This window comes from Myotis lucifugus, unplaced genomic scaffold (genome assembly GCF_000147115.1).
Source record: "Myotis lucifugus unplaced genomic scaffold, Myoluc2.0 scaffold_276, whole genome shotgun sequence".
Lineage (NCBI taxonomy): Eukaryota > Metazoa > Chordata > Mammalia > Chiroptera > Vespertilionidae > Myotis > Myotis lucifugus.
The window spans coordinates 562,341-589,964 of NW_005871324.1; the positions used below are offsets into that span (position 1 = coordinate 562,341).

The 27,624-nt window shown below is 45.0% G+C and overlaps 1 protein-coding gene across 3 annotated transcripts; it reads right to left on the bottom strand.

Moving 5' to 3' along the window:
* Positions 1-330: 330 nt before the first annotated feature.
* Positions 331-25,662, bottom strand: UBE2L3 (ubiquitin conjugating enzyme E2 L3). 3 transcript variants are annotated; one of them, XM_014465014.1, is made up of 4 exons: positions 25,534-25,662; positions 17,077-17,172; positions 6,662-6,848; positions 331-2,835 (listed from the first exon to the last, which is right to left on the bottom strand). In XM_014465014.1, exons 1-4 carry the CDS (start codon positions 25,660-25,662, stop codon positions 2,681-2,683), a joined length of 567 nt encoding a protein of 188 aa, XP_014320500.1. In that variant the 3' UTR covers positions 331-2,680. The 3 variants fall into 3 exon arrangements, with proteins under 3 accessions (XP_014320500.1, XP_006099567.1, XP_006099568.1); XM_006099505.3 differs by lacking the exon at positions 25,534-25,662 and adding an exon at positions 20,547-21,348; XM_006099506.3 differs by lacking the exon at positions 25,534-25,662 and adding an exon at positions 17,583-17,724.
* Positions 25,663-27,624: the final 1,962 nt, after the last annotated feature.

Sequence of the window (27,624 nt, forward strand, 5' to 3'; positions counted from 1 at the left end):
CTCTCTCTCCTGCTCCCTTCCTCTCTGAAATCAATAAAAAATAAAAAGATAGCCAGTTTGCTCTTCTGCTGAATGTATCACTCTTTAGGGGCTGATCTGACTGAAGTGGTACATAGAGGTGCTGTCTGCTCCCCAGACAGCCAAGGGAGACCCAATAATCTGGACTCTTCAGCTTTTTCTGTGCCTCTTTTGGAGGCTGGGTCATGGGAGGATAGGAGCAGGCAAAAGCTTCAGGAGACCAGAGGCCCTACGACCTGGGCACCAGCCACCCCTCCCCCACCGAGTGCAGGCCCACCGCCAGTAAGGAAGAAACCCACACAACCAAACCAGTGTTGGAGAGCATTTTTATTAAGGGCAGCAGAACGGGATCGCAGCATCTTTAGAAAGCCTATTCTCTGCCATGGTGGGCAGGGGCAGGAAGGAGGGGGAGGACCTGGCCCACTTTGGTTCAGTTCAGGCGGGTGTGAATTCCTGAGTGGGCTCGGGACAGTGGGTGACAGCTCTCCCCTCGCCCAGAGGACCCAGCTTATTTGATTTCAGAGCTGCCAGGGCACCAGCGTGCTCAAAGCCTGCTCTAAGGCTCAGCTACCACCCGGAACTGCTGCAGGCTGGATGGAGCAAGCCACCCAGGTATGAGGGAAGGACCCCCCATGGCCTCGTTTTCCCAGGGCCAGGCCTCTCCTGACTGGACAAACCATGGGGTGCAATGCCAGGGCTAAGAGTCCCCTGAGGTGCTGCCGGCATTGACAAAAGGTACCTCCTGTGGTGAACAGAGAAGTGAAGGACAACAGGCAGGCAGAACTATGCTGGTAGAAACACGAAGCAATGGGATGGTTTCCAAGAATGGCAATAATTTTGGATTCAGAGAAGCAACGATGGTGCTTACTTGGATAGCTTCCGACAGAATTTGGCATTTTATTACAAATCTGTATGTAAGTGAAATAACGTCCATCAACACCTTTCTGCCAATGAAGAGACAGATGTGGAAATGCTGGCCCAGCTCCCCTGAGCAGGCAGGAGTCTCCAGAGCCTGCCCCTTGAGTATCTTGGACTAAAGCAGCTGAATCAGTGACACACTGCAGGGACCATGTGCCCGGACAACTAAATGACATTAATCTGCACATCATCCCAGTTCTGTGCAGTAAGACCAAGCTGTCTTAGAGGTCATAGCCCTAGAAGGATCTCGTTTTAAAACTAAAATGAGCAAAGTTTCTTTAAGTCATTTCTCCACAGAATCTAATACCCCGGAGAGTCAGGAGGGAAGCTGCCAGTGGCCGAAGCGGAGTTGGTGACACATGGCATTTGGACCAGCAGCTTCCTCTGGGTGTCAGTGACATGTTTTCTCTACTATTTCAGGGACAGTCCCACTTGCTTTGAAAAAGACATTAACATTCAAATCCTTACAAGTTCATCTGAGGATAAATTCTAAGGTCAATTTTTATTTCTACAAAAAAAAGGCAGTCAAAACAATATAAAACACATGTAGAGGATATTACTCAGTGGGCTTCAAGTGGAGCTTGACTCTGCAAAGGCTGTGAGTCCAGAGGGAGGGAAGGCCGTCTTGTTCCTGGGCTGGCCTGGCCGGCTGCTTCAAAGGGAGAGGCCAGCAGGGCATCGGTGACCCCGGACTGGTTCTGGCTCTAGCTGAGTCCTGCCAATTCCAACCCTGCAAAGGGTCAAACTGCTGAAGGAGGGCTGAGGCGGGGCTGCTGCACTGAGGAGGTGGAGATCGGGCTCCGTGGCACATTCGGATGGAGCTTGCTGACTGGTGAGCGTGGAATTTCAAATGGACATTCTGGCTTTAGCGTTGTCTGTAAAGGCCAGCACATCTTCTAAAATGGCTGCAGGGAGGAGCGTAAACCTTTGACCTCAGGAGCCTCTCTGATGAGAAATTCCTCACACAAGTGCAGTGTCCTCCGGCTGGCAGGCCCTCCCTGAGTGGCCACAGACCTGATATTGCAGGGTCTTCCCAGGCAGGCCAGGCCAGGCTAGTGTTCAGTCACACACACAGACATCAGGGTTGCCATTTAATCAGTGTTATGATGATAACATTGGCAAGATTTTTACATAAGAAGTGGGCCTCCTTTTCATAGTTATTTTTTGGGGGGATGGTGGTTTGCTTGCTTTAAAAAAATTGTTTTTAAAGTATGCTATAAATTGGAATCAGGAGAACTTGAATGAACTCCCACACGCACTGCAACATGGGAGAAGAGAAGTCACCAGACCAGACAGAGCTGTCTCTTCTCCTTGCAGAGGTGGGGCCTGGGTCTGGCAAAGTGAATGAATGAAAAAGAAACTGAATGCAAGAGAGTGGCCTTGAAAGGGCATGGGAAGAAAGGGAACCACAACCTTTTATTTTAAACCTTAAGGTCTAAATGTAAATGGAAGATTTTGGATAAATTTGGACAAGAAAAGAAACACCATTCTTTTAGAGTAGACTGAAGCAGTGATTTTTAAAACAAAGAAAGCAGAACTAGAACATCTTAAATTTTTAATCCTTTCTTTACAGGTTACCTAAGACCACTTTTGATTAAGAAAACTGTAGAAAGTTAGTAACTGCCACAAGCAAACGCCAGGTGGTGGCCTGTGTCAATTTTCCACAGAGTCCTGCTTTGCGGGGTGTCTGAATGCACTGCTCGGGGTCTCTGCTCACACTTGCTGGAATCAATCGTGGCAGATTTTAGTCCACAGGTCGCTTTTCCCCATATTTCTTTGTAAACTCTTCAGCATTCTTACAGAATTTTTTACGGTCCTTAGAGTATTCTTCAGCTAGGTCAGCCCGAAGCGGGTGCTCAGGCTGGGGGTCATTCACCAGTGCTATGAGAGACTGGATTACTGCCAAGAAAAGGAGAAGGCATTGCTGGTTACAATAGTCTCAGAAAGGGCCCAGGCAAGATATGCAACTCTGACTCTAATACTGATTTATATCTATGTGCTTCTAAGACAAAGCGGCCTCTGATTTATCCAAAATTCTAACCACAAGCACTTAAACTTTCCTCTGTAATGAGGATAAAGTGATGGACGACAGTCAACAGTGGATAACTGTTCAGAGTGATGCCGCTGCCGCCGCCTCCTCCTCCTCTGAATGTCCCAGCCCCTAGTCACTCTCATCCTTTCCCCGCAGTCTGGAGACATCAGGCCTGGCTCGCTCTCTCTCTCTCTCCTGTGTGCATGCGTGAAGCTTCTCCAGGGCAGAGGCTGGGTGATGTGTTCCAGAACTGCACTCAGTTCAGGGTAGTTTCAATGAGTATGAGAATGAAGGGTGCAAGACGGGCCTGCAGCATGTAAATGCATAATGAGTCCACCCTGGAAGACCCCGAAGAGCTTTTAAACCAGCTGAGAAAGGGTCATTGGACCACCCTGTCTAACCACTAGGGCAGTGATGGCGAACCTTTTGAGCTCGGCGTGTCAGCATTTTGAAAAACCCTAACTTAACTCTGGTGCTGTGTCACATATAGAAATTTTTTGATATTTGCAACCATAGTAAAACAAAGATTTATATTTTTGATATTTATTTTATATATTTAAATGCCATTTAACAAAGAAAAATCAACCAAAAAAATGAGTTCGCGTGTCACCTCTGACACGCGTGTCACAGGTTCGCCATCCCTGTACTAGGGGTTAAAACCACTGGGAGGTTAACCCCCAGTAGCAGTATATTGTCTATTTCAGAAGCAGAAGTCACATCGATGGGCTTGGGTGGGTTCTATAATGCTCCCCCCAAAAGCAGTAAATCCTAGATGTGCTGGAAGGCGAGTCCTGGGCCCTTGGAACGTAGGAGCAAGGAAGATAATGGTAGCATGCCTGGGGCAGGGGCAGGCGAAGGCATGGGCTCAGCTCTTCTTTCTCCTTTGCAGCACTTCTACGTTTTGACCAGCTGTGTTTCCAGTTTACAAACTCTAAGAAGCTTGAATAAATCTTCTAGCAAAGCCTCTTCATTCCTTTTAAGTTCGATAGCATAAATAGGTGGCTTCTAGTCTTTTGTTCATAATTAGAAATTGTTTCCTAGCAGAATGGCTGCTTCATTAGCATTTCGGGAACCCCACAGGAGTAAATGCTTTGGGGCGGATGTGGGGGAGCACTGGTGAGTTTCCCTGCCCACTCTCTGTTATGGATACTCAGGCTCTTGGTTTCTTACTATGATTATACCTTAATATCCAATGCATTAGTTAAAATCATTTGGTAATTATTAAGACATGATTTTCAAAAGATACTCACTCTGCAGTTTGCTATTTTCCCAAGAACTTGCTTTTACTTTTTGACCAAGTCTAAATATTTTCAAATTTATTTAGTAGTTCTGATGAGTATTTCATTCTTTCTCTGTTTCCTTTGGGTGCATTTCTGGCTCCTCAGCTAAACTATAATAAACCCAGTTTAGCTTAGCTTGTTTTGATAGTGAGAACACTGATATCTATGACTGCTTGTCAAACTACAACTATGGCCCCATCCCATTATTTTTTTATATATAGAACAGCAGGCTCATTTTATTTTATAAATGTCTGGCTCTGGTTTCTTGATCTCTTTCTTGAGCCAGGTGCTCCCCAGAAGCACTTTTTTCTTCCAAAAGAAAGACTTTAAAAACAATCAAAATTTACCTCCTATTCTCTCACTGTAGAGGGTAGGGCAAAAGTAAGTTTACAGCTGAGTACACAAAAGTTTATTCTTGTATTATTATGTATTAATTACAGTATTATTTTCCATATGAACAACTGTAAACCTACTTTTGCCCCATCCTATATATGATCAGAGGGTAAAGCCTATGAAATCTCATTTTTGTTCTTATTGGCAGTTTTCTTGTATTAGAGGATGTTAACACTGTAATTTCTTCCTTTTTATGGAGATCTAGGGTGCTTCATTCTCACAGAGTAAAATGTGAATGGTACCTTCCATAGAATGCTTTATAAAAATGTTAACTAATATCCTCTTTGTTATATTTCTTGAGTCCTTTTTATAACTTTATCTACTTGATTTGTTTTAATAGTGTATGGGGGGTTGAAACTTTCATTTTAAATTGTTTTAATTTTCTCCATACAAATTTTGTTTTGGTTAATTCTCATCCAAGGATATTTTTTCCATTGATTTTTAGAGAGAGTGGAATGAAGGGGGAAGGGCGGGAAAGATACACAACTTGGCAAGGGCTCTGGGAGTTGCATGAGTGGCTGACAAGGCATTCCTAAACAAGTGCAGCTATAGCCTTCCAACACAGAGCTAGGAATTTGTCTAATATATATATATATATATGGCATCTGCACTTAAGAATAACTTTGTTGGCCCTAGCACATGCTCGCATTGTGGGCTTGATCCCTAGTGGGGGGAGTGAAGGAGGCAGCAAATCGATGATTCTCTCTCATCACTGATGTTTCTACCTCTCCATTCCTCTCTGAAATCAATAAAAATATATTTTAAAAAAGAATAACTTTGTCGGCCCTGGCTGGGTAGCTCAGTTGGTTAGAGCATCGTACTAATACACCAAGGTTGTGGATTCAATCTCTGGTCAGGGCACAAAATCAACCAATGAATGCATGAATAAGTGGAACAACAAATCGATGTTTCTCTCTCTCTCTCTCTCTCTCTCTCTCTCAAATATATTGTTTTAAAAAAATAACTGTCAACCTTTTATAAACATCAAAATGACCAAATGCCAAATCCGCTGGAGATCTTTGTATTCTGACTCAGCATTTAGTATCCACTCCTTTCTACTACTCAGCTGTGTTGAGCCTGAGGCTGAACTTTCCATGTGAAAGGCTTTCAACACCATCTTTCAGGGGTTCCACTGAAAAATGACTAGATTATTCACTGAAAAACTACCTGCAGTCTAGAAAATGCCAGCCTTATCTACTCTCTTTAATCTAAAAAGACCTTATAGTGATTGGCTGGTTACTTATAAGAAAATATAAAATTAGGACTTCAAAACAAAGTTCTGGAACTAGGAAATAAAAACCAGACATGGCCACAACAAAATCTAGTAACTTTCAGGGGACAAGAGGGAGGCCAACAGTAATACTGAATTAAGTACTCTCCCACCCCCATGGGTATGTATGCTTACACAGACACCCAGAACATGGACACAAACGGCCACATCCAATTCCAGGGAGTTCCAGGCCTGCTAAAGCCAACTATGTGCTTTCATTTGGGCACACAGCCCTCGGGTCTAACTATATCCGCCACCCCCACACCACCCACTCTGAGCCACTGGCTTTCTGCTGCTGCCCACCAGGTGGCTTTGGCTTGTACCCTTCTTTTAGTCTGGAAGGCCCTCTATAACCTCCCATCTTCCTTCATGTCTGAGTATACTTGCTAACTGCTGTGTGAAGCCACTTTAAACACCACTCCACCTTGCCCCCTGAGGCAGCCCCACAATCCTTCATGAACCTCCCAGGAACAGTGTCTACATCCCTCCCTGCACTGGCACCAAGTACTGGGCTGGTCTGTCTACATGTGTCCTCACTGGGATGCAAGCACAGGAAGGGCCTCCTCAAACACCTGCCACCAACTGTAGGTCAACATGGCCACAGGACTGGTGGGACCACAGTTGCACTTGTGTGTGCATGGGAGTTCGTAAGTGAGCTTTCTCTGGACTGTGTGTGACGAGGCATTAGAAGGCACCGTGGAGTCCCTGCCCCAGAAGAGCACCATCAGAAGACATAGGAGCATGCTTTACCTTGGTCGGTTTTCGTTGCTGGCTTCCAGTTTTCAGCACTAATTACTGGCAGACAGACCTGTCCCTTTTCATCGATGTTGGGGTGATAGATCTTTGTTTTAAATGTAATCTTCGGTGGTTTGAATGGGTATTCTGCTGGAAAGTTGATTTCGATTCTGAAGGCCCCCTTATCATATGGAGGGTTGTCCTGCGGAGAAAGAGATCGAAATGAACACACCATGGTAAACGAATCTGCCGCTGGGACAGGAATGTTCCGTTAACTTGAAAATTAATTTATTTCAAGTGGCATATCAACTGAAGCTTTACCACCGTTAGGGAAACCATTAATCAATCAGTATTTCTAGAGCAAGATGTCTGCTAAGCTGTGAAAAGGTCTGAGATTGACATTCTGGCTTATTTTCTTTCAACAGACTTTATGTAATAAGAGTCATTTTAGCTTCGCAGCAAGCAAAACTGCCCTGGCCTGCACATACACAGCTTCCCCCACTATCAACATCTTGCAATAATATGGTATATTTGTTACCATTGATCAACCCACAGTGACATATCATTATCACCTAGACTCCATATTTTATTTTTTAAAATATATTTTTATTGATTTCAGCGAGGGAAGGAGAGGTAGAGAGACAGAAACATCAATGATGAGAGAGAATCGTTGATCGGCTGCCTCTTGCACACCGCCCACTGGGGATCGAACCGCGACCTCCTAACCACTGAGCACATCAGCTGGGCTCTCTCTACTGTTTTCAACAATTTGCATTGTAGGACTTTTCATAGCACAGTCAACAAATATTCTAACATTAATGAATTCCATCATATTCCCTTTGAAGAGAAATATTAGTGGAAATAAGTATTTCTAGAACTGGTTTACCAATCTTTTATGACTACTCTCTGAATTATATCTAAATTTAAAATTACAATCTCCATGAATTGAATTCAACAAGGAACTTTACCTCTCACAGCTTAATTCACTTTCCCCTCAAGAACAGAAGTAGCCTTATTGTTATTTTTCTTTTTTTTTTTTTAAATATATTTTATTGATTTTTTACAGAGAGGAAGGGAGAGAGATAGAGAGTTAGACCCCTGCTACGTGGCCATGGTATGTTCTCTATGCATATACAGTACACACAAAGGCTTTTCATTCAACCCAGGTACATGCCCTTGACCGGAATCGAACCTGGGACCCTTGAGTCCGCAGGCCGACGCTCTATTCACTGAGCCAAACCGGTTTCGGCCTTATTGTTATTTTTCATAGAAATATACCATCTACGCCAAAAAAGTAGTATTAAACCTTCCATTGTCCAGGATAATGGCTGTTAGCTCCCTGCTACGTGGCCATGGTATGTTCTCTATGCATATACAGTACACACAAAGGCTTTTCATTCTAGATATCTACATATATTACTCATATCTATACTAATAAAAGGGTAATGCTAATTAGGACAGACATCTTCCAGATGTCCATCCGGACAATGCCACAGCGGCTGCAAGGCCTGGGGCCCGGTGGCTGCAAGGCCCAGGAGCGGGCCTAAGCCATCAATAGGACATCCCCTGAGGGCTCCCGGACTGTGAGAGGGGGCAGGCTGGGCCGAGGGATTCCCGCCCCCTCCAGTGCATAAATTTTCATGCACCAGGCCTCTAGTCCTATATAATAAAAGGGTAATATGCATATCGACCGAACGGCAGAACCGGTCACTATGATGTGCACTGACCACCAGGGGGGCAGACGCTCAACGAAGGAGCTGCCCACAGCCCACAGCCCGATTGCCCGATGGGGAACGGGGAACTGGGGGTGGGTGGTGGCAGATGCAGGTGGCACCAGACCAAGGCCCCCCCCACCCTCCCCGCCAGTTGCATCACACACAGAGGGCGACCAGCATCGAGGGACAGGCCAGTGAGTGGGCAGGAAAGGCCAACCTCGCAGTCCCTCCCCCGGGCAGCAAGCTCCAATCACCTGATGGCGAATGGGGAACCAGGGGTGGGTGGTGGCGGGGAGCAGGGCCAGCTGCCGGCTACCGGGGAAGATGGCACTGATTGCAGGCCAGGCCTAGGGACTGTACCCGTGCATGAAGTTCGTGTGCTGGGCCTCTAGTGTAGTTATAAAACTCGACTTATACTGTCTATATTCTTTCATAACTTTGCTCATGCTGCTATCCATTGTCTTTCAGTCTGCAAGGCAGATGTCCCCTGCTTCTTAGGTCATACTGCCTTATGGCATTTGTTCACAAAGCCTGTGCCTGGCTTGTTTAAGCTCAGTAGCCTCCACCAACATGAAGGCATAATCCCAGTACCCTAAGGTTGGCAGCAAAATTACTTTTATGTGTGGCCCTGTGTCTTATTTTGCTTCAACCATTACAGCTACAGAAAGAGAGAAGAAGCTACAGAAGAATCAGCAGAGAAGAGCAGGAAACATGGGCCAGTGTTGCGCCCAAGGGAGGAGGGACATTGCTCCACCGTAAGGCCAGAAAGGCAATACAGAAGGAAGAAGGAAGAAATCTGGTGGGTGAGAATTTCCGGTGCAATGGGCTACACAATGCGAAAGAACACAGAACGGAAGGCGAGAGATCTGAATGACAAGTGTAGCTACAAAAGGTGAAGGAAGGAAACCAAAGCCTCAAGCGCACTCCTGGAGGCAGGGCTAACGCTGAGGGAAATCTTCCTTCTTCCTTGACCAAAAAAGAACCTCTAACAATGAAGGAGCTTTTATATTGTGCCCGCGACTGTGCCAAGTGCTTTTTGTCAAGAACACCACACCAATTACCAGAGCCAACAGAAAGAGGGTGGGGGGTGCGACCCAAACTGCCTCATAGATATCCAAATATCTGACTAGCTTCAGCAAGTTTTTAGGTTTTGTTACAAGTGGGGGGAAAGTTTTTTAATTGAGGTGAAATTCACAAACATATAATTAACATAATTAATATATATTACTATATAAGTTTAAGGAATACAGCATGATGGTTTGATTTACATATATTGTGAGATGGTGGCCAAGTTCTCTTCATGTTCTGGTGGGATCCTGGCTGCATTTTGATTACCTGTCTTCTCCATTAATCCAGGAGATGCCTGAGAGCAGGGACCTGAGGTGTCCTCAGAACCAACCAAACATTTGCTAACTGAATTGCTAACCGATCAGATTCTCTGCATGTGATAAAGTCATCAACACAAGTGTTTATGTTTTTCTTTTAAACATGTCCAAGAATGTCGGCTCTCAGAATAATGGCTTAATATACCTGAAACACAATGATCCCAGCACCTAGAACAGTGTTATATAGAAAACATTATTTCTACATCTCTGTATCCCAGTCACCAGTCACAAGCTTACAGCCGCTAATAAAGTAGGAGGTATGAGAGCCTCATCACCAATCTAGGAGGTAGGGATTCAGTTCCAGGACATTCACATAAAACAATTTCTTGTTAGGAAAGAAAAATTGATCTTACTGCTTTTAAAAATCAAAGCTTAAATAAATAAATATATAAATACGCCCTGGCCGGTGTGGCTCAGTTGGTTGGAGCATCATTCCATACATCAAAAGGTAGTGGATTCGATTCCTGGTTAGGGCACATACCCAGTTTGCGGGTTCCATCCCCGGAGCAGGAGGCAACCAATCGATGTTTCTCTCTCACATCCATCTCACATCAATGTTTCTGTCTCTCTCACTCCTCACCTTCCTCTCTCTGAAATCAATTAAAAAAAAAATTAAAGCTAATTACAACTGAATAATTTTAAAAATAACCCAATTTAAAAATGGGCAAAGTACTTGAATACACATTTCTCCAAAAAAGAGACATAAATGGCCAATAAGCACATGAAAAGATGTCCATCACCTTAGCCACCAGGGAAATCAAATCCACAATGAGAAACCACTCTACGCCTACTAGGATGGCTGCAATCAAAAAGACTGACAACATCAACTGTCAGCAAGTATGTGCAGAAAGTGGACTCCTCTTACACTGCTAGTAAGAATGTAAATGGTATAGCCACTGTGGAAATAGTCTAGCAATTCCTCAAATGAATAAACATAAGGTCACTATATGACCCAGCAACCCCACCATATGACCCAGTAAATTACCCAAAAGAAATGAAAACATGTCCACATAAAAACGTGTCCATTGCCCTCACCAGTTTGGCTCAGTGAATAGAGTGTCGGCCTGTGGACTGAAGGGTCCCAGGTTCGATTCTGGTCAAGGGCACATGCCTGGGTTGTTGGCTCAATCCCCAGAAGGGGGCATGCAGGAGGCAGCCAATCAGTGATTCTATTTCATCATTGATGTTTCTCTCTCTCTCAAATCAATAAAAATATTTTTAAAAAAACAACAAAAAAAATGTGTACATGAAAGTTAATAGCAACATTATTCATAATATCCAAAAAGTGGGAACAATCCAAATATCCATCAACTGGTAGTGAATAAGAAAACTATGATTATATCCATTACAATAGAATATTACTTGGTAATAAAAAGGAATCGAGTATTGATACGTGCTATGACATGGATGAACCTTGAAAATATTATGTTAAGAAGCCACATACAGGCCCAGCAGGTGTGGCTCAGTGGTTGAGTGTCGACCTATGAACCAGGAGGTTATGGTTCAATTCCTGGTCAAGGCACATGCCCAGGATGCCGGCTCAATCCCCAGTGTGGGGCGTGTAGGAGGCAGCTGATCAAATATTCTCTCTCATCATTGATGTTTCTATCTTTCTCTCCCTCTCCCTTTCTCTCTGAAATCAATAAAAATATATTTTAAAAAATAAAAGGCCAGGGCATCAAAAATTTTAAGAGAAAAAAAGAAAAAAGAAAAAGCCCTGGCTAGCTTGGTTCAGTGGTTAGAGTATTGGCCTTCCACAGACAGAAGGGTCATGGGTTAGATTCCCGTCAGGGGCACATACCTGGGTTGCAGGTTCGATTCCCAGCACCCATTGGGGCGCATTCGGGAGGCAACCAATTGATGTGTCTTTCTCACATCGATGTTTTTCTCTCTCTGTCCCCTTCCCTTCCACCCTCTCTAAAACGCAATGAAAAAATATCCTGTGAAGATTAACAAACAACTAAACAAAAATTTTAAGATAAACCTTTAAATTAGAAATTTTTGAATAAACAAAAATTTTAAAAAATATACAGTAAGCTGAAAAATATTTGTCCCAGACACAAGGGATTAATCCAGAATTCCTACAACTCAACAAAAACATTCTAAAAACCTAATAGATAACAGACTGCAGAAATATAAAGTCAATAAATAATAGTGAAAAGAAACTTCAATTGTAATAGCAAAATTTAAAAAATGGAAATTACTATGGTCTGAATGTCTGTGTGCCACCTCCCGCAAAATTATATGTTGAAACCTAATGCCCGAGGTGATGGCATTAGGAGGTGGGGGCCTTTGGGTAGTGATTAGGTCATTAAGACAGAGCCTCATGAATGGGATTAGTGCCAGAGAGAGCTAGGATAGAAGAAGTCTGTGACCAAAAGAGGGCCCTCATATGACTGTGCCCTGACTCAGACTTCCGGGCTCCAGAAATGTGAGAAATACATGTCTGTTGTTTGGTAACCAGTCTAGTATTTTGTAATATAGCAGCCTGAATGAGACTAAGACACAAATCAAATGGAGAACTTTTGCATCAAAATGGCAACAATTTCTTTCTGTATGTCTGTTTCATAGGCTCTTTGTTACATATTGACAGTTTTCCAGAGAACAGGACAGGTTTTAATAAGAGTGAGACTAGGCACTTCACACATGCACTTATTGAACTTTTATTATTATTATTTTTTTGTAGAGAGGAAGGGAGAGAAATAGAGAGTTAGAAACATTGATTAAGCTGCCTCCTGAACACTCCCCACTGGGGATGTGCCCGCAACCAAGGTACATGCCCTTGACCGGAATCGAACCTGGGACCCTTCAGTCCGCAGGCTGACACTCTATCCACTGAGCCAAGCCAGTTAGGGCGAACTTTTATTTTTTTGTTTTATTATTTTTAAAAAATATATTTTAAATATATTTTTTATTGATTTTTTTACAGAGAGGAAAGGAGAGGGATAGAGAGTTAGAAACATCAATGAGAGAGAAATATCAATCAGCTGCCTCCTGCAAACTCCCTACTGAGTATGTGCCTGCAACCAAGGTACATGCCCTTGACCGGGATCGAACCTGGGACCCTTGAGTCTGCAGGCCGATGCTCTATCCACTGAGCCAAACCGGTTAGGGCTTAAAATATATTTTACTGATTTTTTTACAGAGAGGAAGAGAGAGGGATAGAGAGAAAGATCAATCAGTTGCTTCCTGCACACCTCCTACTGGGGATGTGGCCGAAGCCAAGGTACATGCCCTTGACCGGAATCGAACCTGGGACCTTTCTGCAGGCCGACCTGAGCCAAACCGGTCAGGGCTTTATTGAACTTTTAAAACAACTAGAGGTAAGGATATTAGGACAAACTGCTTAACTGGTCCAAGATCAACAGGGGCAGGGCTGGATTCTCACCTAGGTAAACTGGACCCCACAGCCTAGAAGGTGAAGTCAGTGCCACTCAGAACCCCCTTAAAAAATATCCCTTAAAAAATTTTGCCCAGCCAGTATAGTTCAGTGGTTAAGCATCGACCCATGAACCAGGTGGTCACCGGTTCAATTCCTGGTCAAGGCATATGCCTAGGCTGCAGGCTTCTCTCTCATCAATGTTTCTCTCCCTCTCTCCCTCTCTCCCTCCCTCCCTCTCTCTCTCTCTCTCTCTCTCTCTCTCTCTCTCTCTCTCTCTCCCCCCCTCCCCCTCCCTCTCTCTCCCTCTCCACCTTCTCTTTGAAATAACTCGCGCGCGCGCACACACACACACACACACACATATATTTTTTAATATATTTTTACTGATTTCAGAGAGGAAGGGAGAGAAAAACATCAATGATGAGAGAGAATCCTTGTTCGGCAACCTCCTGCACGCCCCTCACTGGGGATAAAGCCCGAAACCTGGGCATGTGCCCTTTACTGGGATCGAACCCAGGATCCCTTCAGGCCGATACTCTATCCACTGAGCCAAACTGGCTAGGGCAATAAAAACATATTTTTTAAAAAATGCCTAGCAACTTCCATGACAGCCAAGGATACATATAGGAACTTGTACAGACAGTGCCCATAGGAACATAAATTGGCACAGTCTTTCTGGAAAATAAGTTGATAATATATACAAATGCTCCTCAACTTATAGTGGGTTATCTTCTTTTTTCCAAACCGACTGGGCTATATATAATGTGTTACCTTTTTTAAAAAAATATATTTTTATTTTTTATTTGAGAGAGGAATGAAGAGGTAGAGAAACACCAATGATGAGAGAGAATCATTGATCGGCTGCCTCTTGCACGCCCCCTACTGGGGATCGAACCTGCAACCTGAGCATGTGCCCTTGACTGGAACCGAACCCAGGACCTTTCAGTCCGCAGGCCAACGCTCTATCCACTGAGCCAAACCGGCCAGGGCATGTGTTACCTTTTACTAGTAATAAACCATTACAATTTGAAAATATTGTAAATTGAAAATGTGTTTAACCTATAGAACATCCCACCTTTGCCTACATTTCTACTGCATGCATGTTACTTTTGCACCATTGTAAAGTTGAAAAAATTGTAAACTTATCCCGACTGGGGTGGCTCAGTGGTAATCTTAAATCAGGGACTGTCTGTACAGCCCGACAGATGACCCCTTCCTTATATATAAACCTGACCCTAATGAAATATATAATATAGGATATTATATAATTCTTAAGATCAGAGTCTAAAAGAAAAAAGATACACTGAGTTTCCCACATTAGTTTTAAAATGGAAAAACATTCATAATCTAAATGGCCAATATGAAAAGAATGATTAAATAAATGATCATATAAATATTATGGGATATGATAGTTATTTTAAAAGTATGAAATAATTATGAAGTTATCTAATGGCCCATTAAAGAATACACATAAAAAAGCTGGAAGGCCCTAGCTTGTTTGGCTCAGTGGATAAAGCATCAATCTGCAGACTGAAGGGTCCCGGGTTTGATTCCAGTCAAGGGCACATGCCCAGAACATTTCTAGGGTACCATGCCTTTATCAGCCTGGCCCTGCTTTCATTCCAGCTGGGTAGACTCCAGGTGAGTTTAGTAGAAGAGTCCCCATACTGACCCAGCTCCTACCTCACCATAGGAAGATCTGAGGCCCAGGTATGAAGTACTAATGGGGACCCTGGAGTAATGAGTTGCAAATTGCGTCCTTGAAACTCTCCTCACACCAATCCAGGGGCCCTGGGCAATGATTACAGGAAGACGTGAGAGAGGAATGGGAAGAGGCAGCATGAGCAGGGGTGAGGGCAGCCCTGGTCATGGTCTACTATCTCTGGGCACAGCTTCCCTAAATGGAAAGTGAGGCTTGGCCTGGACACTCGCCAGAGCCTTGGCTCAAGCACACTGGATTCTACCAGCCAGTCACCACCTTGGGCTTAATGAGACTATAGCCCATTCCACAGGCTCTGCTAACCTGACACCAGAGGAAGACTTTGGTGTACACTGGGGTCAGAGTCGGCCTGACAACCATCTACTCTTGGAGCTAGCCTTCAGTCTTTCAGGCCACGGAGCTCACAGGGTAGACGGTCTAAGCCTGACTGCTCAATGGCATCCCATTCATTCTGATCAGTTTTCAAATGATGCAGACTACCTGTTTACTCCTTAAATTAGTAGGTGGTCAGATGGTCCTGGCTATCCTTCCACTCAGCACATACCAGGTCCCCATGGCAGGGAAGGGCTGGGGTTACCAGCTGGCCCTCCCCAGTCAGGAGCTTCTCCACTGTACCTGTACCCTGTACCATCAGCACCATAACCTGCACCCTGAGCACCATCACCTCCAACCCTGGAGAAATTTAAAAGACCCCATCTTTCCAACCAGAGTGCAACCTCCCAGATTTAAAATTTCTGAATGTGTACTAGAAGACTACAAAGTATATATTTCCCTATTTATCCAAATGATTATGAAAATAAATTACAAATCCAATATTTGCCATTCAAGTTCCAGGGTTAAAAGAAGTCATGATCTGCACCAGCATCAAGAAGAAAGCATCTATTGTAAGCATGCTTTATGTTCCGCTTTAACAAAGTAGCCAACCTGCCCATAAAGAAAGATTTTATACAACAATGTAGGGTAGAGCTAGGCACAAGGAAAGGGCCTGAGGCTTAAATGGTGAATGTGGAGAAGAAAAGAGAAGGTGGGTGGATGCAGAAGAACAGGAAGGAAAGGGAGCACACTGAAAGGTCTCAGTTGTGAACAGGAAGACTAGAAGGTTGACAACGTCAAGTTAGGCTGCTTCCTGGACAGAGGGTGAGGCTCTGGGGAGAAGGCAGGAATGGAGGCAGAGATGGGCTCCTTCACTTACAGTAATAACCTAGTAACCAACGATGCTGGAAGAAACAGGGATCCCCAGAAACAAAACAGAATGAGAGAAAGGCGAGAGACTAAATTAGATTTATGTCTAAGAGTTAAGAGGAAGCAGCAGGACAGAAGCAAATAGCACACTCGGGAGGCAAGTAGGGTACACGGCTCCTGGGCTGCAGAGCCAGAGGTGTGAGGACTGAGGGGAGCCTGTGTGCTTGGTGTGAAGCAGCTTCAGGAGGGTGGAAGAAACTGGGATCACAGACTGGAATTAGTACAGAACAAGTCTCTTTGAGGGGTAAGGAGCTGAAAGGATGGAGAAAGAGCAGACACTAAACCAAGAAGGTAGTAAGGTCACAGGAAAGCTGCTCTTAGGAGGTCGGAGCCTGTCTGGAGGCAGAAGTCAGTGAAACAGGGAGCTGGAATCAATGGGGGCAGACCCTGGGAGAATGAGTTGCCAACTGCGTCCTTGAAACTCTCCTCACACCAATCCAGGGCCCTCACTTCTAGTTGTCCCAAAAGATACTGGTGAGGGGAACAGGTGGGCCTCGAAGCAAAGGGATTTGAGACAAATGGGAGGCACACACTGGAGGGTACCAGGAATAAAGCCTGGAACACAAGTGTACAGAGGGTTAGAGACACGGATGAGGGTTAGGGCCCAGGCAGGAAAGCACAGAGAAGATCCAGATGGGAACACCCGCCATCTCCCAAAAGAGGTCAGAGAAGGTGGCTGTCTAGCCACATGAGGTCAGGCCCAGAGAAGCCAGGGAAGATAGGAGCACAGACACGCACACTCCACTTCTTTCCCGGGTTGGTAACAACAGACCTGGAAAGCTCGGGACACCCAGAATGTTACAAAACCAGCGCAAAGTTGGGATTCTACTGAGGAACCCAAGGCTATAGTCCCTACCTTATTACCCGCCGCTGTGTATCTGTTGGTTGCCTATACTAAGTTTCCTTAGGAGTTAGAGAGACAAGCCCAACAGCACACACATCACCTGGAGAAGAATCTGATAAGAAGTGAAGTGTTCAATACTCACAGGAACAATAAGCCCTTGCCAAGTCAATAAATTAGCTTCATCAACCTGGATGTTACGGAAGTTTTTCATTCCACATTTGCGGATTTCTTCAAGCTCCTGTTGATTGACAAAGCATAAATGGGTGTCAAACAGAGGAAAGCACCACATATTAGATCCCTCCTGACTCCCTCAAATTAAACACTGAGTGCCAACACCACCAATGATAACATTTCACTGTGGACTAGATCATGCCTGGTCTGGTTAAGAGGCCCAGAGCCATGGTGGTCCCCTCAACCCACGCCCCAGACCAAGACAAGTCCCACCTTGGTAAACCCACAGTACTCAACAGGGTAAGTGACTGTGCTCCTACGAAAGCACTGCCTCCTCTCTGGGCTGTCACCACACAACAGGGGCACAAGAAAGGTACTACAGACCTGATTTCTAACCGAGATTTATTAAGCACTGACTGTGTGTCAGACGGCGAGGATATAAAGATGAATAAAGTGGGACCAGGAGAACACACATACCCACAAAGTGTTCTACCCAACGCTGTAAGTGCGATTTCAGGGCTCCGCCTCAGCATGGGCACACAGCGAAGAGAACAACTATCCAGTCTGGGATGGGAGGGGGACAGAAAACCTTCACTGAGCCTCGGTTTCCTCAGCTGCAAAACAGGGATAGCAAGACCCAGAGCTGTAGACAATGAAGGGGAAACCACGTTGTAAGCAACAGATCCCCTTGCAAATACCAGGGATTATTATTATACAGTCAACGCAGCCAACACCATCTCATCCGGAAAGAATGACCACCCTGACTACTTCAAGGCCCTGCCTGACATGTGTTTGGTCTAGAATTGTCTATCAACTGTGCACCAACCAGACATTTCCCGCTGTTTTCCCAATAACTCAAGTGAACATCCAATAGGTGTTATAGCCCAGCGTCCTCCATTCTCAGATACCTGGAGTGATGTGCTGCCCCCCAATTCCCCAATCTGGCCACTCATCCATGGCACAACAGCCTCCTCTACATCTTTTGAGTGCCTTCCCTTCTGCAACCCCGGAGCACCACCCAGCTGAGCCCCGCCTCCTCTGCTGCACTGGAAGGACAGTCTACTCACTGGTCTGGCTTCCTCCTTGGTGGTCCAACCCGTGAACCCCACCAGACCTGGAAGGACCCTCCTTGTTTTGGTGCTCTGGCTCACAATGGCATGGAGGCTCTGAATGAGTCCCCACATCAAATCCAAAAGATATCTACACCCCCTATTCCGATCACACAGCTGACAGTTACAAGGCACCCGAAGGACACAATTCCCAAAGAAGGGCAACTGAGCCAGTGCTACAGGCTCTAGGTTGGAGGATGTGCGATGCCTGGCATGGAGTGGGCTGAGAAAGACAGCATGTCGAATGAACATGCAAGAGACAGGGGCCACAGTGACACCTCAGGGCAGATGACAAGCCCAAATTTCTTCCCACAGGGTCCTGCTGCTTGTTCAACCTTAGCTACCCACTACAACTGTCTAGGTCTGGGCCCCAGCCTGGAAAATTCTGGTCCAGCAAGTGTAGGGTGGTGAAGTTTGAAACGGATTTTAAACAAGCTACAGTGGACGAGAGCCACTGCCACTGAGAGACTGAATTCCATGTCTAAGCAATGTGCAGCTTCAGTGAGGGAAGATGCTAGAGGCAATGGCTGTGACCCCTGCAGTGGGGGAAGGGGTAGCCTGGACTCTTTTCCTGAGCCTGCAGGAGGGAAAGCATGGAACCTGACAGACCACTCAACCTGCTAACTAGTCCTCCTACTAATGCCTGGGACTCATCAGAAATGCTCACCTGGGAATTATGCAGTCTGGGCAGATTAAGGAAGGGGAAAAGATTGCACACCCATACGACCACCTTGGCCCACTCCTCTCCAAACAGAACATAAGCTCCGTGAAGGCAGGTGTGAGGACAGGAATCAGGAAACCTCAGAAGCCCCAACACTTCAGGATAGTGAATAGATGGGAAGCTGGGGCTTGGGGAAGGAAAGGGTGCTCTGGAATGGGAAGGGATCTTTATTTTGATTTTCTGGTACTTGGCTCAAGATATTAGAGTTAAGATGCATGGCTAGAGACAAAAGATATCATGTCCTTAAGAGCCAAGTCCTAACAACTATCAAAAACGTAGACAGGAAAAAATTCCAGATAGAACTTCGAAATTAGACAACCAAAAACGAAGAAACAACAGGAGGATATATTCAATATCCATGGGACAAAATACATTTTAAAATATAAAACTATATTTTATGGCTTCAGAAATCCATATACTAACAACATGAAGTATGGATGATAAATACAAGAATGTAGATTTCAAAAGAATTATAAACATATGCCAAGATGAGGGTCAACTGCAATATAGCAGTGAAAAACTGAATCTTATATAAAAAAAAGAAAAAAACAAAAGAAAAATTGCATCTTGTTCAAGAAAAAGGGAGGAACAAGTGAGCACTGTGCATAGGGGTGAGGAAAAGCACCCACTGGTGCTTTGATAGCAAGAGATACATGAACAAAGACTAAAGTCATACTGTGGGAGGTGGAGGCCACACACCTCCTGGCCAACGAAAAGGCAGCACTAATGGTGGCAGGGCTGGGAGGCTCAGGGAATCCAAAGTGCAACTACCAGAAAAACATTCAACTTACCTGCTCTCAAGTTAACCTCACCAAAGATGGAAGAGGCAACAACCTTTGCATAATTCTAACCAACAAGGAAGTACTAATTATAAGACAGAAGTGAAAGAAACCAAGACAAACAAACAAGCAAGTCCGTCCCTAATCTCCAGGGGACACTGGGCAGCCCCCTAGGACAGTGTTTCTCAACAGGGTGGTGCCAGCATCCAGCAGGACTCAGCACTTGAGCATCCCAGCCCCGCCCATTAGATGCCAGACATTGTGATACCACCTCACCCTGATTTCCCAATGTCCTGAAGAGTCCAGCTGCTGAGAACCATTGGCACTACCAGGGGCCAGGTTGCTAAAAGTCCTGCATTGCACAAGATGATCGTGCAGACAAGAACTATTCAACCCAAAATGCCAATCACACCTTCACTGAGGAGAACAACTTAGAGAAGATGGATTCAAGTCATTCAGAGAAAGATAGATTCATCTGAAGGTATGAAACTCGAAAAGGCAAGATGACTCAAGAGTACTGACAAACCCTCAAGCAAAACTGCACCCCTGTACTGAGAATGAAGAACTGGGGAAGGAATATAATGAAACCAATGCAAACTCAGAGTTCAAATTTCAAATGATGGATGAAAGGACCCAACGAAGAAAAAGTGAGAGAGAGGGCCCACTCTAGAAGAACAGTCAGGAAAGCTATAGCCAAGAATGACAGAAACTTTACAAAATATGCCCCACAAAGGTTTGTTTCAGTTCTGCTCAGAGCAAGAGGCAGTCCCCTGTCAGCTGCTCGGGGCTGACAAACCAAAAGCTCAAAGGAAAGCAGAACCAGGCAACTCACACGTTCCTTCTCCCCGTGGGGGTAAGCAGGCTGCCCAGCCAGGGTAAGTGATGAGGGAGAAAGAGCAATGCTTCTCACAATGAGGTCCATCTCTGAGCCCAGATGTGGATCTCAGTGTATTGCAGGACGTGAAAAAGAGCCTGGGTGTGCTTATCAGCTCTTCAAAGGGGGAAAAGCTCATTCCCCTCAAACTGCAGCTCAGAGAGCTTGATGCTCACTCCAGGTCAAAGTGTGGCATGCAGCAGAGAAGAGCCACTGCCTAACAGCTCTGCAGGCACCAACAGGGAGGTGGCCTTGGCCCCAGCAGGAGTGCACTGCTCCAAGTCCTGCACAAAAGGCTCAGCTCAAACAGTGAGAGACAGGATACAGTTGTACACAGTAAGCACTCTGTCACACAACTCAAATGTGTGCAACGAAGTTTGGGCAAAGTATTTATAGCTTGTGGCCGCGGTCCTCTTTAAGAAATCCAGACAGAGGAAAAATCAGCTGTGCAAGTCAGGGCTGCTTCAGATGTCTTATCACTACTCTGGACCAGCAGGTCTCAAGGTAGGGGGTGATTGTAGTTTTCAAAAGCATATTCCTTATCATCCTGTAATTTTCATTTGCAAAGTAGGAAAAGGTGCTCTGTGCCCCAAAAGAACTATAGGAAGTAAAGCTGAATGCCATCTTCTTGGCTGTTGAGGCTGGATTGAGAGAGAGAAGTGCTGCTCTGTAGAAGCCTGCAGGTAAGAGCATGGGTGGCCCAGCAGGCAACAGCAGAGGGTAACAGCTTCATAGAAGAGAAGCTCTGAGATGGGCCTTGAATGATGGGAGAAGCCGAACTTCTAGAGAGAAGAGAACAGGCATTTGTGTGTGGGAAATGTACTCAAAAACATTAGAAATCACAGGGGAAAGTTTTAGGGAAGTTTTAGAGTTTGGCTAGAGTGAGTATTAACTTTGGGGACTTCTCCAGGGTATGTGCCCAAGCCCCTTGGGAAGTTATTCAACACCCATGGAGAGGTGGGGGTGGGTCAGGGGCAGAGGGGGTAGAGAAGGAGGGAAAAGAAAGATGGACTCGTGCCCAGGCCCCCTATAGATCTGCAGAATCAGAACCTCCTGAGTTCAGCTGAGCACTTGTGCATGGGGATCCTCAGGTGACAATGATATGCACCCTGCTTAAGAACCACCACACTCATCCAACTGGAGTCTTCTAGCAAGGAAGACACTGAGGCCCTGATTTAGTGCCATTTCCAGTTAGAAATAAGCTTCTAAAAGAGCTAACATCGCCCCAGCTGGTTTTGCTCAGTGGATAGAATGTTGGCCTATGGACTAAAGGGTCCCAGGATTGATTATGGCCAAGGGCACATGTCTGGGTTGTGGGCTTCATCCCCAGTAGGGGGCATGCAGGAAGTAGCCAATCAATGATTCTCTCTCATCATTGATGTTTCTATCTCCCTTCCCATCTCCCTTCCTCTCTGAAATCAATAAAAATATACTTAAATACATACATACATACATACAAGAATTAACATCTATCAGGGCCAGGTACATGGAAACTATATAAGTTCTGAAGTTGTTGTTTTCTTTTAAAGTGAATGCTGCCCTGGCCATTGTGTGGTTGTTGGTTGGGTGTTGTCCTGTGTACCAAAAGGCTGCTGGTTTGATTACTGGTCAGGGCACAGGCCCGAGTTGTGGGCTCAATCCCAGGTGGGAGGTGTGCAGGAGGCAGCCAATCAATGTCTCCTTCTCACATTAATGTTTCTTTCTCTCTCTCTCTCTAAAAAATCAATAAAAACAACTTTAAGGAGTGAATGCTGATTGTAGCTTACAGTGCTTATTTTACTGTTCTCTATTCTGAAGATTCCTATAGGTAATAGGATCAGAATATCCCAATCTCCAACCATGCTCTTCAACATTTATTTTACATATTATACATAGAAATACTATTTGATCTGGCAGATGGTTGCTTCAACAGCTGCCAAATAATAATCAGTGGACTAGAAAGAGCAGAAGCTTCTGGGTCAGGTAGGGCTGGCCTCAACCCTACCAGCCCTACCCTCCACACCAACCTGAAGCTCCAAAAAGTCTACCATCTTACCTGAAAAAAATGTAAGAAACCTACTTCACAGGGCCCTAATGGAAATTACAAAAAATGTTATATGGTGCTTAACATAACACCTCTGTAAGTAGGTGATATGGTGCTTAACATAACACCTCTGTAAGTACTCAATTAATGGTAGTTTTACTCCCTTCCAAAATTGTATCACCATATCTCTTAAAATAATAAAGTTTTGCCCTAGCTGGTTTGGCTCAGTGGATAGAGCATTGGACTACAACTGGAAGGTCCCGGATTCGATTCCAGTCAAGGGCACATATCTCAGTTACAGGCTGGATCCCTGGCCCTGGTAGGGGTACGTGGGGGAAGGCAACCAATCGATGTGTCTCTCACATTGATGTTTCTTTCTCTCTGTCTCTTCCCCTTCCTTCCACTCTCTCTAAAAAATCAATGGGAAAAGACTAAGGACACAGACAATAGGGTGGTGAAGGCCGGGCGGGCGGGGGGGGGGGGGCTAAAAGAGGTCAATTGGGGGGGACGACAAATGTAATACTTTCAACAATAAAGTTTTTTTTAAAAATCAATGGGAGCCCTAGCTGGTTTGGCTCAATGGATAGAGCATTGGCCTGCGGACTGAAGGGTCCCGGGTTCAGGGTACATGCCAGGGTTGCAGGCTCGATCCCCAGTAGGGGGCATGAAGGAGGAAGCCAATCAATGATTCTCTCTCATCATTGATGTTTCTCTCTTTCCCTCTCCCTTCATCTATGAAATCAACAAATATATATATTTATTTTAAAAATCAATGGGAAAAGAAAATATCCTTGGGTGAGGATTAACAAAACAACAAAAAAATCGGTCTATGACCAGAACTCATGGGGTCTTAAATTAGATATAAATTTTTTGGTGTTAGCACAAAGCTTTCAGAAATGCCCTGATCTATTATATCTCAATTTTAAAATAAACAAACAAAAAGGCAGGGGCTTGCTAACAGCACGTCACTACAATTGCCTCTGGAGGGCATCAGCTTAGGGCAGGGGTCCTCAAACTTTTTAAACAGGGGGCTAGTTCACTGTCCCTCAGACCATTGGAGGGCCGGACTATAGTTTTAAAAAAAACTATGAACAAATTCCTATGCACACTGCACATATCTTATTTTGAAGTAAAAAAACAGAACGGGAACAAATACAGTATTTGTATTTGCATGTGGCCTGCGGGCCGTAGTTTGAGGACCCCTGGCTTAGGGTGTCATCACCTTCAAAATCCTAACAAAGAACAAGAATGGAGTGATGCTAGGGAAGGTGCATGCCTTTGGTGCAAGAAGCATGCACCAAATGCAGCCACATGAAAAGCAGCAGCAAGACACTGAGAAAGGGTAAAAAGAAGTGGTTGGTTATAACAACACCCTGCAATGTTTACAGCTCATAGGATATGACTGAAAGTTCACAACATCCGAGATAGGCAAATCAGACATATTGGCTTCATTTTATAGATGATAAAGACAAGGCCCAAGTTACAGACCTTGCACAGGGCAGGGCCAGACTAGAGCCAGAGCCAGAAATCATTCCCTTCATAATCATATCAGCTACACAAAGCAGTCAGGGTGGTGAACACTTACACTGGCAATAGGCAGTGTAGAGGCTCCTATTTTTGGAGTAGGATCCTGGGAGGGCTTAGCTTGCTCTGGAATAGCACTTTCCACGATTTATAATGACAAAAGCATGAACCTATACAGTATTTACACTAGCCCTTCACAACTAATCATTAAATGTTTATGTTGTGCAAGGAATGTTTCTAGGCTCCTCCTGGCCAGGCAAAATGAAACCTGGCAGATGGAGCCGGGTGTCTGAGAGAAAATAACACAAATCTGCCTTAAATCTAAGTACAGGATCCCTCTCAAAATACCAGTTACACAATTGGTAGGAGATTTAGTAATATGCAAGACCTACTTGTTCTTATGAGACAGTAGAAAAGTAACTAATTTTGACAGAAATGCACTTTCCAAGACTGCACAAAGCAACCAGTGGCAATGACAATAAATCATTACTTCAATGTAATTAAATACTGTAAATCTAAACATAAGGCTTCAGAGCCCCAAACACAATTCTCTTATTTCAATTAATACTCAGCAAAGGGAGGGGGGGCCCACACCAACACATTACCCCTTCCATGGGGCAGCAGGATGTTAGCTATCTTACACTTACTTATTATTACAACTAAAACACTTAGCTATTCTCATAACTCTATGAAGATTCTATTATCCCTTTTGGGAAATCAGAACCCTGAGGCTCAAGGTGAAGACACAAACGAGCCCAGCCAGCATGGCTCAGTGGTTGAGCATCGACCTATGAACCAGGAGGTCTTGGGTTTGATTACCGGTCAGGTTGCGGGCTCAATCCCCAGTGTGGGGCGATCAGAAGGCAGCCGATCGATGATTCTCTCTCATCACTGATGTTTCTATCTCTCTCCCCCTCTCTGAAACCAATAAAAATATATTTTTTTAAAAAAGTTACAAATGAGTACAAGGCATAAATCAAGATCTGACCTCAGGTCCCTGTTACCTGACCACAGCACACTACTCCAGGGAAGTGGGCCACTTGTCAAGAAGTCATTCTAGCCCTAACCAGTTTGGCTCAGTGGATAGAGCGTCAGCCTGCAGACCAAAGGGTCCCAGGTTCAATTTCAGTCAAGGGCATGTACCTTGGTTGCAGGCTTCTCCCCAGCTCAGGTCCTGGTTGGGGCTCGTGCAGGAGGCAACCAATTGATGTATTTCGCTCACATCCATGTTTCTCTCTGTCTTTCCCTTTCTCTCTCTTCTACTCTCCCTAAAAATCAATGGAAAAAATATCCACGGGTGAGGGTTACAAAAAAAGAAAAAAAAAAGAAGTAATTCTAAGAAGACATGACTGAAAAGGACACTCAGCACAGGTTTTAAGGAATGCACTACCTACACACCTCTGGACAAGTGTGGCTCAAGCCCCAGCTGAGCAAGCTCTCATGCCAGCTCCATACAGTCAGCTTCCAGCCAGCAGCCTCACTCCTGGAATGTATTTGTCTCCATCTGAACATGGGTGTGCCTGGCATTCTTGACCTACATCATACACTCGAGTCCAGCAACCCTCACCAGACTGAGAGCTCCTCCAGGGCTGGGACACAACCTCTTCAAGTCCGTCCACACTAGAGCCAATGACACAGAGCCTCCAACAGGACAAGTGAGAACGGCGACTGCTTGTGTAAACCATGCGATGGATCCTTCTCTAAGTTTAGTTGTGCTGATTTTTCTTAACAACCGGTACACTAGTATGAAGCAGACATTTACAAACCATCTCAGAAAGGGCTCAGAGGCTGTTCAACTTCTGAGTTATATACAACCTCTCCCTCACCCCATGACAGTCAGGTAGCATCCCCTCTTAGAAAGACAGAGAGCAGCGCCATGAGCACTGGCTTTGACATTAGTGACAACTTTGGTGGCAAATGTACCTCCTGGGCTAGGACTTGTCAAAACAGTATTTCATCTCTCTGCTGAACTATGCTAGTAAGAAGTACAAGCAAAATCTGACAAGATAGCCCCGCCTGTTTGGCTCAGCAGTTGAGTGTAGACCCATGAATCAAGAGGTCACTGGTCAGGGCACTTGCCCAGGCTGTGGGCTCAATCCCCAGTAGGGGGCATGTAGGAGGCAGCCAATTGATGTTTCTCTCTCATTGATCTTTCCTCTCTCACTAAAATCAATAAAAATGTTTATGTTTTTAAAATCTGACAAGATACTGAAGCACAGAAAACTATGAAGCACAGAAAACTATAATCAACACAGACCTGGAACTGTTAAAAATAGAACAAAACCCAAACCACCACCTTATCCAAAATGAATCCGACTCTCCACCCTGTCCCTCCTTAAAAACCAAAGCAGCCATGTGAAAAGCAGGAGTAAGACCCTGAGAGCAGGAAGAGCTGGGCAGTCAGTGAGTGCACCTGGCTCACTGCTGGCCTGTGGATGGCACCCTATAAGCCTCATGCTCCTGTCTGTAGGGGCCTCTAGAAGCTCTGGAATTCTAGAAAGACTGTGGAGTGGCAGAGGAGAAATGGAATAGCCATCAGAAGCAACATTTCACCTTTTCTGCTTCAAGGCTAAAGAAAAGACAAAACTATTATTTCTGGAACTGCAACTACTCATTCAAGAGTTGCCTTCAGCGGAACCGGTTTGGCTCAGTGGATAGAGCATCGGCCTGCGGACTGAAGGGTCTCGGGTTCGATTCAAGTCAAGGGCATGTACCTTGGTTTCGGGCACATCCCCAGGGGGGGGCGTGCAGGAGGCAGCTGATAGATCTCTCTCATCGATGTTTCTGACTCTCTATCCCTCCCCCTTCTTCTCTGTAGAAAATCAATAAAAAATATATTTAAAAAAAAAAAGAGTTGCCTTCAGCCCTGGCTGGTTTGACTCAGTGGATAGAGCGTCAGCCTGCAGACTGAGAGGTCCCAGGTTCGATTCCAGTCAAGGGCACTTGCCTGGGTTGTGGGCTTGATCTCCAGTAGGGGGCATGCGGGAGACAGCCAATCAGTGATTCTCTCTCATCATTGATGTTTCTCTCTCTCTCTCTCCCTTCCTCTCTGAAATCAATAAAAATAAATTAAAAAAAAAAAAAGATTTGCCGAAACCGATTTGGCTCAGTGGATAGAGCGTCGGCCTGCGGACTGAGGGGTCCCAGGTTCGATTCCGGTCAGGGGCATGTACCTGGGTTGTGGGCACTTTCCCGGTGGGAGATGTGCAGGAGGCGGCTGATCGATGTTTCTCTCTCATCGATGTTTCTAACTCTCTCTCTCCCTTCCTCTCTGTAAAAAAATCAATAAAATATATTTTAAAAAAAAAAAAAGGAGTTGCCTTCAAACCCCCCTCCCAGGTCAGCACCTTTTGCTGCCTTCCATAGCACCTGGGCTCACCTTTGGACACAGCAATTGTCACTACACTGTATGTACATTCAGAACAGGAAGAACAAATACACAGGGAGAGTTTCCGAGATATTGGGAAGACAAATTTTGAATTCCAGAGC

Bases quoted from the DNA above. Each gene is read 5' to 3' on its own strand.
- UBE2L3 (XM_014465014.1), bottom strand. From the start codon at position 25,662: ATGCCAGGCACACCCATGTTCAGATGGAGACAAATACATTCCAGGAGT. The intron at 17,173-25,533 runs GTGTGTAGGTAG...GTCAATCAACAG, and splicing joins TGAGCCACACTTGTCCAGAG to GAGCTTGAAGAAATCCGCAA. The intron at 6,849-17,076 runs GTGAGTATTGAA...CTTTCTCCGCAG, and splicing joins GGCAAGGGCTTATTGTTCCT to GACAACCCTCCATATGATAA.